Source organism: Dasypus novemcinctus, chromosome 17 (assembly GCF_030445035.2).
Source record: "Dasypus novemcinctus isolate mDasNov1 chromosome 17, mDasNov1.1.hap2, whole genome shotgun sequence".
NCBI classification, from domain to species: domain Eukaryota; kingdom Metazoa; phylum Chordata; class Mammalia; order Cingulata; family Dasypodidae; genus Dasypus; species Dasypus novemcinctus.
In genome coordinates, this window is record NC_080689.1 from 65,402,564 (window position 1) to 65,415,697 (window position 13,134).

A 13,134-nucleotide genomic window follows, 5' to 3' on the forward strand; every position below is an offset into this window, starting at 1 on the left:
TCCTATTGAATGTATATCATTTTCACATGTGTTATCTCAGACAAAATCAGTTTTTAAAAGAAATATAGATGGGGTTTATACTGCTGTTAGACTACAAATGCTTTTTAAACAAAGTTAAAATTTTTACATATGAACCAAAAGCAGCTAACCAAATATGGCATGTTCTTTTTACACAGTGACTTTGGGGAGGGCAAAAGAGAAGGTAAGATCTGATTTGAAAACCAAAATTTCACTGACTACGATCAAGATAGGTTGGGAAATAGGAAGGGCAGTTGGTTTTATAATGCATAGTTTGCTTCTTTTTTATTTATGGTCAAAAAACTTATATTTAGAATTAGCCAGTTGCACGCTGTTTAGATGACCCTAATTTTGTTGGCAATATCCAAAGCATCACAGTCAGTAGCCAGTCCAACGCATGCCTTCTTCTCTCCAGCAGGCCTGATCAGGGTATTAACCTTGGCCACATCAACGTCAGTTTCTTCATAGCCTGTTTGATCTTGTGCTTTTTGGCCTTAAAATCCACAATGAAATCAACTGTGCTGTGGTATTTAATCTTCATGACTGATTGAGTGGTCAGAGAGAGCTTGATGATGGCATAGTGGTGAAGCTTATTTCTCCTGGGGGCGCTCTTCTGAGGATATTTGGGCTATCTTCTGAGATGCAGTGTCTTAGGTCACTGGAAGGTGGGTAACATGCAGACCTTTTTTGTGTGTGTGGCACAGCACTGCTTTTTTAGTTTTCAAAACCTTTGCTTTGGCTTTGGCTTTGGTTTTGGGAGGGGCAGAGGCTTCCTTCTTCATTTTCAGCACCGTCTTCAAGAAAATGCCATAGTTTGCTTCTGGGCTTGTTCTCATATTTCTCTTCCTCGTGTTGATCAACTGAAGGTACTGGTTTTACCTATACTTCTAAAATAATAGCATCAGAATTTGTTCAATATTCCAAGAGAAATATACAATTTTTTTTCCTTAGGTCCTATAGTTGTTTTTAATGCAAGTTAAGTGTCTGCAATGGAAATGCACTATGTTTACTTTAACTGGAGGTTTAGAAATTGGGGAATAACTGGCCTAGAGGGAATGTCACCAGCTCAATCTAAAAAAAGCGCTAGATATCTTGGGATGGCTTTGCTGCAAAAGAGTTGTTGCCAACAAGCCTCATTCAGGAGATCTGATGCAATGTCACAACCTAGTTCATTCAGTTTTACAAGTTGGAGCCAAGGAACAGAAAATAATGTGACATTACTAAAGAGAAGAACATCCTCAAACCTTTTTCTGTAGGTTAAACATGCAACTGGTTGCAAATTAAAGAAATAATATAAAAAAACATATTTAGTGAAGTTAAGATGCCCTAAAGAATGCGAATAATAGAAATGTGAAATGTTTTAGGGTAGTCTTCAACAAGCAGTGTTTGATAAGGAGAAGAATGGGGCATTATAAATAAGTCCAAAAGGAAGCTCAAAAGCAAGAATAAGAAGGAAAAAAGAGAAATTTAAAAATGAAGGTTTAAAGAAATTAACTAATAAATAAGAAAAAAATAGTCCAGATCCTAGTTAAACCAATACACGCCCACACACCATGTTTTTAAACAAAACTTAAAACTGCTATTTTCAATGCTAGAAATATCATCTCATCAATGCCTAACTTTCAGCCTAATGCTTCACTTTTTCTATGAAATATTTGATAACTATTCAGGCCCAAAAAGACCTCTCTCCTTCAGGGACTCATTTTACATTTATAGATATAATCTGGATCCTGATTTGGTACTGTGTAATCTTCTCATTGCATTTTTTATAATATTATAAGTCTTGTATCCCATCTGGAGTGTAAATTGAAGTCTATTTCCCCATTCCTTGAATGTGGGCTGGCCTTGTGACTAGCTCTCGTCAATAAAATGTGGTAGAGGTGATGATTTTCAAGTTCCAAAGTCTAGGCCTCAAGGATTTATACATTTCTTCTTGCTCTCTAGGAACCCTGGAAAGATGTCATATGAACAAGCCTGAGCTAGGTTGCTGGTGGATGAGCAACCACATGGAGCAGAAAGAGCACAGCTGAGGTATCCTAGACCTGTCACTCTAGTAGCTGACCTCAAAGTATGATTAAGCCGAGCTGACCCCATCCTATATTGCCAATCTGAAGAATTGTGAGCAAATAAGTAGTTCTTGTTTTTAAGCCAACAAGTTTGGGAGTGATCTGTTATGCAGCAAAAGCAGACTGAAATAATTGAAACACACACAATGCTTCGTCCTTCTAATGTAATACTTATAGCAGTATGCTTTGCATTAGAATCAAGTATTTGCTGATTACCCCTGAGCTCCTGAAAGACAGAGATTGTATTATATTCACTGTGCATTCCCACAGTACCTAGGTAAAGCTTTGAACATAGCAGGCACTCAGAGTGTGATAAAAATAAAATGAAATGAAATCAACTGAAGTCCAAATTGAGGTGCTCCTCAGCATTATCTACTTATTGTTTAACCCTGGAAGAAAAAACCAAACCACAGTACTGTTAAATAATCAAATAACTTCTACGGACTTAGACATTGGCTATGCATTGTAATTCACAATATGAACCATTAAAAGTCAGCAACTATTAGTACTTGGAGTGTACATGCAACTTCAAGATAGTTAATAAGCTCTTGTCCTTCCCAAGATTTAACACTAAGTCAAATTTGGATTTTGATTAAAAAATATACACATATATTTGATATTTGAACACATGAAGTTGTACTGCAATTCTACTTTCATGAACTTGTAAATATAGACAGTAAAGAATGTGAGAGAAGGAGATTTTGATTTGTACTAATTCACATTACTTTTAATAGCAGGTTTTCTAAATCCAGAAATCTGACAAACGAGGTATGTATATAAATGTGCTTTAACTTCTAAGTGCTATACAAATGGAAAATATCATGAAAGCTTGTTCATTCAAAATGTCATTTCACTCTTTTCCTTAGAAAGTAGGAAATTCAGAATAGACAAGACAGGTGAGAAAGGATAAATGGTTTTACTATCCATATCTAATTTGTTTCCTTATAAAATTCTATTGCTTTTAAATGACACTCTGTTATTAGAGTCTATATGGAAATGATTTCATTGCTCCATGTTTTGAATATTTTAAAAATTATCACTCAATTGATAGTGTCTGAAAAACACTCTAAAGCAGGAGAATGTGAAAGCATAGTCAAAATGAATATACTCATAAGCCAGTGAGGCAAATGCACTCAACGACAATAAAAGAATATCTTTGCTGCATTGTACTGGGGACAGCTCCCCTTCTTATATGGGAGTATGTATCCTATAACTTGAACTTCTCCCCTGAATTTCTGCCATTCCTGTTTAATATTTTTATCTTTGATTTATAAAGGGCATAATGAGCAAATATTTAAGAAGCTGAGTAACTGTATTAGGACCAAAAAAAAGTGACAGGTTAGAATGATAAAAAATCTGTCTTGTAGTAAGTCTAAAAGAAAAATATGGACCAATAAGAGTCTCCAACTTTCGTCCATAAAATTAAGGTCTAAATGGGGGATGGGTAACAATGCTACATGTAGAAAAGATTCTACCACTAGTTAAGGAGTTTGGTAAATGAAGAATAGAAAGCCTGTACCACCCCAAACTGGAGATGCATTAATAAAATATAAAGAGTTAAAATGAGACAGATTTTTGCCAACTTAAGAAATATCTTTCTAATCGAATTGTCCTAAGGTGGAACTTGATGGTGTGGAGAAGTGAATTCTCCTGAAGGGGGATATTCAAGCATAGCCTAAGGACTGTGGGATTTAAGCATCAAGTCAAAGGTAAACTACATGATTTTTAAGATTAGCCTACAAGCCTGAAATTCATTAATTCTATTTTAGGATTGTGAAGCATACACGCAAAAGTACACATATTCATGGATAGTTAAACGCATGCCTCATCTGAGGTCAAGGTATCTCCTCTGAAAATACACTTTCAGGCTTTCTATTTATAGTCTGAACATCTCTAGAGTTCAGAAAATGTCTCTTTTTAAAAATATGGCCACTTTAAGTAATGCCTAAAATCAACTGCAAAAAAAAAACAACAAATATTTTTAGCATAATATGTCGAAGGATCATTTTTCTCACAATGATTCAATCTATTTGGGGCCTGCTAATAATGAGCTACATACCGCCTGAGACTGGGGACGTTTTTCAAATTATCTACACTAGAAAACAGATCAGAAAAGTTATCCCTTTGAGTTATTTCAATAGAAACAGACCTCAGAAGATTTATGTGATAGATTCAGTAGGAAGAGGCATACTCTTGCATTATTAGTAAAATTTTGGAATTTAGTTTTCACTGGTAAAACATTAAAGAAACTCTGGGAACAGAAATGTAATAGAAACTAGGAACTTAAGCATAAACAACAGTGCTTAATAGCTCTTAAGAACTTGGACATTCATTTCTAAGTCAGCACCATCTTATTTTGGCTGTGTTTTCTAACTTACTCCCTGAGTTAACATTTTCTGTGAACACTAGCTGCTTTCCATAGGGACTAAAATCACAAACTACAGAAAATGACCAGACTTCCTTCTCATGAATAGTGTGAAGGGAAATTTTTTTCCTTGGATGTGTTATTCCAATGAAATTCAATTTTAGCTTTCCAAGAAAAGTCAATGGTTTAGAAGTTTATGAGAAGAAACAGGAAGAAAAATTCCAACAGATACCATGCCACAAAATCCTAAAGCAAAAACCCAGTCTTCACTTTAGGGGACAAGGGGCTAAAACCTGAATGTCTCAGCCAAGTTGCTGAAACCACAGGTGGAAGATCTGAAATGTGGGAAGAGATACTCAATTCTATTTGTGACCATGCTGGGAAAGCTCTTATCTGTAAGAGAAGCCCCACCACGGCCTCCAAATATTAAGTTGACACACGTTTCTGGGACACAGTCTGAATCCTCAAACTTTGGCGCGTCTATAGAGACTCAATTTTCTGTTTTCTGCTTAACAGGGCTTTCCAGAATTGTCATCAGATGACAGATTACACTGCCCATCCACAAGGATTCAGGGTAGCTCAGGCCATCCATTATGGGTTAAAAGCTGTTCTAGCATGAATCGAGTCGCAGTGGTAAGGAGACTATCGATACAAGAGGTCCTACAGCTTTAAGAAATACCCTGGGCATCTAAAAGTTTTCAGAATGCAAACTATGTCAGCTCTGAAAACAAGAGGTACTGCATCATTATGGCAGGAGAAACAAAGCCAGCCCCCTTTTTAAAACAGACAAAAAAAAAAAGATTGTTTTAATAGGAAAGCAGCATCAGTCATTGATTCTTACTACATTCCCATTTTCTATCCAACCCCATCCATCTTCAGAGTGAAGAGATGACAGAGCCCAGTTAATGCTCCCTCTCTTTAGGCCCCTGGCCATCCTGCTCCTCTGTACCCAAATCACCAGGACCTACCAACCCACCCATTTCAGTTCATAAGGAATAGTCCTATAGAACTGCTCTATCAGATGGTCTTGCCAAAACTCAGGTGTGCCTAAGTACAAGCTTTCCTCACATCACTGTAACAGGGTTGCCTATCAGGATAGCATGATTGATCAGGATCATTGCTAATCATCTTCATAAACAACCACTTAGTCACTCACGATTGACCACATTCCGCAAAAGAAGGGTTGGGAAGACTTAAGGCTGAAGAAAAAAGTCAACAAACCAAACCAACAATACAGAATGTGAAATATTTCATTCTTCTTAAATCTGCTGCTTACATTATCTGCAAACAAAAGTTCTCCATGCAGGCAGTCTCTGCATCAGTGCACCTACTTAGCAATGGTTTACTGAGTTATCTTTTTGCTGTGTTTGCAGAAGCCAACTATAGCACAATAGGTCACATCACTTGAGGGTCACTTGAGTCCCTCTATCCTTTGGGTCCCTCCTCCCACCCCCTGTCTTCCCTTCTACCCACAAAACCTTTAACTCCACCATAGCTAAGAATCCCAGATAGCTAAATAAAAGAGGTGGCTTCAAACACAGGGAAAAACCCTTAGGTCTCCAGTGTGAATCGCCAATGCCAATCCCCCTCTCCTCCCCTTTTCCTTAAGACCTGATGGTCTTCAGTCACACATCTTAAAAGAAAAACAAAAAACAAAAACACAAAGACTTACTTGTCTCAAGTCGATGAAGGCCAACTGCAGCGTGTCCTCCTGGAACCCAGGCACCGGGCCGGATCTGGCAAACTCTGTGGGAAAGAAAAGAGGATGAAAAGCGCCTTTAACTAACCATGGACAGGGAGATTGGCAGACGGATGACAGGGAAGACAAGAGAGGCTGGGGGAGAGGAGGACCAAGCTTCTAAGGAGTCATGTCTCTCTCCCTTCAGCTTCTTTGTCTGCCCTTCAAAATTCGTGTCATCAAAACACCATTAATTCCAGCGTCCTGACAGCAAGGAAACTGTACTAATTCGACCTGAAATTTATTCCCATGAGCCGCGCTGGGCTTGGAGTATTTGTTTTGTGAATGGACAAACAACTTGCAAAGGAGGGGGGGGGGTAGAAAAAAAGTTTTTCCTCTCAACACAATAAAATCTTCAGCTGTGAAACTCTTTTCAGTTCCGAAAGCTATTTATATTTTAGATCGCTGAAGGAATTTTCTAATTTCACGCCTGTCACCTCATTCCCCAAGCATTTATCAAAAAATATTCCCTGTCACATCATTAATTATTCCCTCACTGATTATTTGTATTATCTCATGAGTGCATTATTGCCAATACACACACACACACACACACACACACACACACACACACACACACACACACACACCCCAGCAGCAGAGGCTGCCCCAATCCAGTACTTGGCTTTTGAGCAAACGGCTATTTGCAGATATGAAAAGGCCCATCTGAATAAATCTCACTGCAAAAGCACAGGAAACATTTGACCATGTCTGTCCTTCTGGTATATTCTTTGTTCTTGACATCTACTTCCATTCCACTCTCAAAAATTCTTTCTTTTCTTCACTTTACCCCAATTTAGTCTCAGGTCAAAGAGACCACATGAATGCTATTTCCAATTTACAGTAGCATTTTGGGTACACACTCAGTTTATGACTCTGGCTTCTATGTCGTTAACAAGAAGATAACTGCACAGGGCTATAGGGACAAAGACTAGTAACAGTTAAGAATGTCAAGTTTTATTGTCCCTGAGTCCTGCTTATTATGAAATTAAAAGGTCTTGTTTAAGCCCCCCCACACACACATACACAAGCAATACACACACACACAATATACATACACACGCAAACTCAAAAGTTGGACAGCCATTACGTCTTCAACTTTCTCTGTGAAGCCAAAATGTGATGGACATTTAACACTGATCTACAAAAACAGCTCACTGATATTAAACAATTAGAATAAGCAAACTCATGAGTCAGAATCTAGAATATATGTTAACAGGGAATAGAGGAGAGGTGGGGAATAGAGAGTTAAGGCTTAAAACGTAGTTTCTCTTTGGGATGATGGGTAAGTTTTGGTAACGGATAGTTGTGATGATAGCATACCACTGTGAACATAATTAACAGCACTGAATTATATATTTGGGTGTGGTTAAAAGGGGAAATTTTAGACTGCATATATGGTACTAGAATAAAAATTTTTTTAAAAAGCCATTGAACTACACAACACAATGAATCCTAAGCTAAACCATGGAGTATAGTTAATAGTAGTGATACAAATGCCCTTTCATAAATTGTAACAATGTACTGCACATATGCAAGGTGTTAATAATAAGGTGGTCTAGAGGAATCCTGTAATTTATGCATGATTTTTCTATAAATCCACACATTCTCTAATAAAAGCCAAAAAAAAAACCACCCAAAATTCAAGTATTTCTGCTCAAAGCAAGTAAGAAAAAGGAAACATTTTCCTATATTTTTCTCCATTTTCTTTTCTCTGATTGTGAAAGTGACATGGACTCATTTTAAAAGTTTACAAAATAAAAAGAGGAAGGAAAAAACCCACTCCTAATCTTACTTCTCTTATAGCAGCCTCAGTTAACATTATAAAGTGCTCCCTGTCAAGTTTTGTATATACATTTTAAAATATTCATACTTTATGAGAGTAATATCATTTATTTTTATAATTGACTCTAGAAGAACAATCATGCTTTTTAAAGGTATATTGAGTCACAAAGTTACAAGATATCTACTTTCTGCATTCACTGAAATTTTTGTAACAGCAAAAAAGCTATTCTATGGCAAATACACTGGTAATAGTCATATCGACTTCCTTTAAGTGAAGCACTCAGATATTTGGCCTACAAATAGATTTACGGTGCCAAATCACAAACTCATCTTGAATGGTAGGTGAATTTCTTCTAATATATTGTCCTGGATATAGAACAATGTTGCTTATCTTTTCAGGGCATGCTATGGACCTCCTTCCCAGAGAAACGCATACTCACACAAAATACTAATTATAATAATCAATTACAATATGCCAGGCACTCTGCCAGCTAGTTTATATGTGTTTGTTTGTTTGTTTTTAATTCTCATAGCAGCACTATAAGGAATGCCCTGTTGTAGTCCTCATTTTTTAATTAGACAGTGAAACGTGAAGTTATGTAATTTGCCCAAGCCCAGAGAACTAGTAAGTAGAGAGCTGGGGTTCAAACTCTGATTTTATGACCCCAAACCTATTCTCTTAATCATTGCACACCTTATTATTAGGAAGCGTATGAACTCCCTAAAGCCTTTTTTTTTTTAAGATTTATTTTTTTTTATTTCTCTCCCCTCCTCTCCCTCTCACTGTCTGCTCTCTGTGTCTATTCGCTGTGTGTTCTTCTGTGCCCACTCACATTCTTGTCAGTGGCACTGGGAATCTGTGTCTCTCTTTGTTGGATCATCTTGCTGCGTCAGCTCTCCATGTATGTGGCACCACTCCTGGGCAGACTGTGCTTTTTTCACACGGGGCGGCTCTCCTTGCGGGGTGTGCTCCTTGCATGTGGGGCTCCCCTACACAGGGGACACCCCTGCATGGCACAGCACTCCTTTAGTGTATCAGCACTGCGCATGGACCAGCTCACCACATGGGTCAAGAGGCCCTGGGTTTGAACCTTGGACCTCCTATGTGGTAGGCGGATGCTCTATCCATTGAGCCAAATCTGCTTCCCCCGAAAGCTTTTCATTAACACTCAGGTTAAGGATCCCTTACCTAATGCAATCTTGAGATTTCCTTTAGCAGTGAAGAATAGATGACATGTAATTAATGAATTTTATTATTTGTATAACTTAATTAAAACATGAATATTTGTTGAGCATCTACTATTTTGAATAACTGTTAGGTTGTCCTTATTCCTAAGGAGTTTACTATCTATATGGGAAGAATTATTATACATAAAACAATGAGAAAAAATACAAATACAAAGCTGAATATATAGTAAATAGACAATTCCATAAGCTTTTCATGAAAATTAATACATTTGCTATACCTTGATGCAATTGTCATTCATTGATTCCCTGATTTATAGAAGGGAAAATCAAGTCTAAAAGGTCACCATGTCCTTTGGGAACTTGATAGATTCTGTGTGTCATAAAAATTAGGTCTATAAAATGAGTTCCTGAGAACTAAATATGTATTGCCTCCAGATTCCTGAGTGATTCCATCAGCATCATCTTTTAGCCCCAGGGAGCATGCCCAATTATGAGATTCAAGAATGTGTAGCCAGCTCCTAAGCATTCAAACTATATTTTAGAGTAATTTCTGTTGAACTGGACTTGTATAGGACTGCAGAACACCTTCATTATTGCTGCCTTTTGATTCCTACCTACAGAGAGGACATAATAAATAGCTTAAAGGAACATGGATACTCAGCTTTAAATGATGCACAAAGGCTTTGGGTCATGCAAGGCAATAGTGATAATCTAGCAGCCTTAGATGAAACCATCAGGCATGGTGAACCATTGGTGATTCACACTGGAAACCTAAGGGTTTTCCCTTTTTTTGAGGCCACCCCCTTTATATAGCTATCTGTGATCCTTAGCTATGGTAGAGTTAAATTATTTAAGCTGAGCCCTGACAATTAAGGACTTTAAAAAAGAGAGATGTGGCTATAATTCAAAGAACTAGTTTTCAATAGCAGCATAGTATGGAAAAATTGTGCATCTGACTTGAACCAATTCCTATATATGAGATTATCACAAATAAAGGCTGTTGTGAGATACGAAGGGATTATATCAAGCTTCTATTAACATGATATTTGCTTATTTTTAAATTTTTCTCTTTAGGAACTTTAATTGCTGAATATATGTATATAGAATTAATTGAAAAATTAATTTTCTTCTCAAAGCAAATAGAAACTTCACTGTTGCTAATCATGCTATATAGTTTATCTCCATTTCTGACAGTCATTTTTTGTTTGAAATGCCTACAGTAAGAGTATTTTGTGTATAGTTATATAATATAGCTGTGCTATGTTTTAGTTAATTTAATAAATTGTTTTAAAATTTCACTTCACGTAACATTCCCATAATGCCTACAACCTAAGTTGCTAGTGTCATTTCATTTCATGGTCCTTATGAAAATCTAAAACATTCTTAGATGGAAAATATTTTTAGAGGGGGAGAAATCCCTATCATTGTTTTTAATAACTGTTCACAAATCATTATTGGAATCTATGAACCTGCTAGTTGTTGGAAGTAACTTTCCAGACATATATGCACATGGATTTTATTTGATGGATTTTATTTTATTTTAGAAGAAGAATACAATACTCTCTATAGTTTTTAAAACAAACACAGCTGAAAATGGTGCTGATTTAGTAGTACTTTCTCTAGTTATCAGAGATATAACTTGTTCAAGATTTACCATCATAGGTAACTGGAATTGGTCTGCACAACCAAATTCCCACATGTTGCTCTTGATAGAAAGAGAGGAAGAAAACTGCACATGGAAGGAGGGCTAGAGGCCTTCCAGTCTGCTATAACATGATAATACATACCCAAATAGATGATATATACAAACAAGAAGCATCTCTTTAGAGTTACCAATGAAAACTGCTTTTCTGGCAACATAAAAGGAGCCAAATAAAAGCAGTTATGCCCAAATGGAACCAATAGACATATGGGGCAACATGGGCAAGTCTCTTTCTGAAGTTGTCTCTGGATTCCAAGATCCTGTAGTGGGTTTAGTCTCTAAGTGAACTAAGCCAGCACCAAAGGTTCCAAACCCTAGAGTTCTGCAGTGTCATCTCAATATTAACAAGGATATCAAGGTGCTTGCTCCACTAACTCAGAACCAAGCCTTACCTTTGACCATCTCGTGTCACCTGGGGGCTAAGGCAAGGTTCTAATGAGACCAGCAAGGTTTCCTCTTGAAAAAGACGTTCAGGTGCCCAGTATCTACCCATCCTGAAGAGAGCTTGGTTCTCCCTAGCAGCTCTCCCCTGCCCTTGTCTAATCATGGTATGGGCCTGACTCCAAGATTGGATTTTCAAATGTGTACAATATTTTAATGAGGAAATTGCTAACTCGTTGATGTTTATGAAGAAAATATTTTCACTTAAAAAATTTAAAAGGTATAAAAAGTTATAGAAAGAAAAGTATACTGTTGTTGAAGGTACAAAAGGAGAAAGAAAATCACAAACTTATTTTACTCACCAAATACCCAACATCCCCTCACATTCTCATTTACACTTAAATCAGTGTAATGCAGTAATCAAATTAAAACCAATATTAAATTCTCAAAACATCTTGTAGGTTGACATTTCTATAAATCCTCATATTGTGTAATGAAATGAAGTTACCAAAGAAGAAAAAGTAGGGATTCCACTAATTTGTATATGCATCATAGACTTCTTGAAGGCTACTCTTAAGATGAACTAATTCACTTAGATAAGTAAGGAAAAAAGATTACAAACGAACTTTTAAAATTCACATTTGGCTGAGTAAAACTATACATTTTATAAAGAGGATACAGTGCTAACATAGAGGACAGTGGTATATCAGGATCAGAAGGGGTTTTGAGAAAAAATGACTATCTAAGAATCTGTGGGACATTTGTGAGTTTATTAAAAGCAGGTTGTGAGAAACAGAATATAAAACTAATTCTTTTCAATCTGCAAATTATTCATAGAACAAGAACAATTCTCAAAGGAAAATGAACAACAGGTAAAATGTATTTCTGAAAAGCAAAACCAGTACACAAAATCTGGCAAATAGGTTAAACACTAACTGTTGAGGGGAAACAAGTTTTGTTCAAAGAACAGAATGGTTAAAAGACAATTATAAAATTTTAACCAGAGGGCCCTAGCTAAAATTTATACCCTGCTGTTTCCAGTGAACTTCCAGTTCAGACTATGGACAAAATAGCATCACTGCCCAGATTAAGGTTTTTGGGTTTTTATTTTGCAAAACTTCAGATAAGAAAGAAAACTCCAAGCCCAGAGCCTAAACTTTGTTGGGTACTTGTTTATGTCTTAAGATCATGTCAGGTCACATGTGGTTTTTGTGGGATTGAAAAAAAAAAGCTGCTGTTGCTGTATTAACATAATGGTTTCCTGGTATCTGGCTCCCTGGAGCAACAGATAAGGAGTGTGCTAGACTACAAGTGTGGCTCTGGGGAAGCTAAAGCTTTCTTGCATCACTTCGCAGTGGCTCCACTAAGCTAATTACAGAGGGAGTTGATGGACTCCACAGGGAATCTACTTCAGGCCCTGCTGGTCAGAGGAAGGTCGGCCAGGACATAAGGAAGTAAGAACTAAGGAGAAAGATGTTAAGGAGACAGAAAAGGGGGGGGGGGGGGGGGGATAGCTCCTTGGAGAATCATCTGACTATATCTGTGTAAGCGTACTTGTATGAATACATAATCTTAAAAAAGTAGTTACCCTTAATTATTTAGGTTATGACTCAGTGATATAAATTATTCTTTGCTTTTTCATATTTTAAATTCACTAGATCTCCTGCCTCAAGAAAGGTAAGGGATGTAAACACTAACTCTAGCTTATTCTCAAAGTTTCTTTTAAAGAAATCTGATTAAAAACAATAATGATAAAGTCTGATAGCAAATGTTAAATCAGTACTTCAAGCAAATGTATAAATTGTTTCTAGAGTACAATTCTCCAAGCTCTTTTTGCTCTGAAAGACAAGTGAGAACTAGGGCAGAAAACACATGGCTTTTTAATTAATAA

The 13,134-nt window shown here is 36.8% G+C and overlaps 1 protein-coding gene across 3 annotated transcripts in view; it reads right to left on the reverse strand.

The window, feature by feature from the left end:
- The window catches only part of EXOC6B (exocyst complex component 6B), a 748,241-nt gene that overhangs the window by 152,756 nt on the left and 582,351 nt on the right, over positions 1–13,134 (reverse strand). For all 3 annotated transcript variants that reach the window (XM_058278915.2, XM_058278913.1, XM_058278914.2), the window contains one exon: positions 6,122–6,195. In XM_058278915.2, the coding sequence (XP_058134898.1) occupies positions 6,122–6,195 (74 nt within the window). The remainder of the gene's footprint in view (positions 1–6,121; positions 6,196–13,134) is intronic.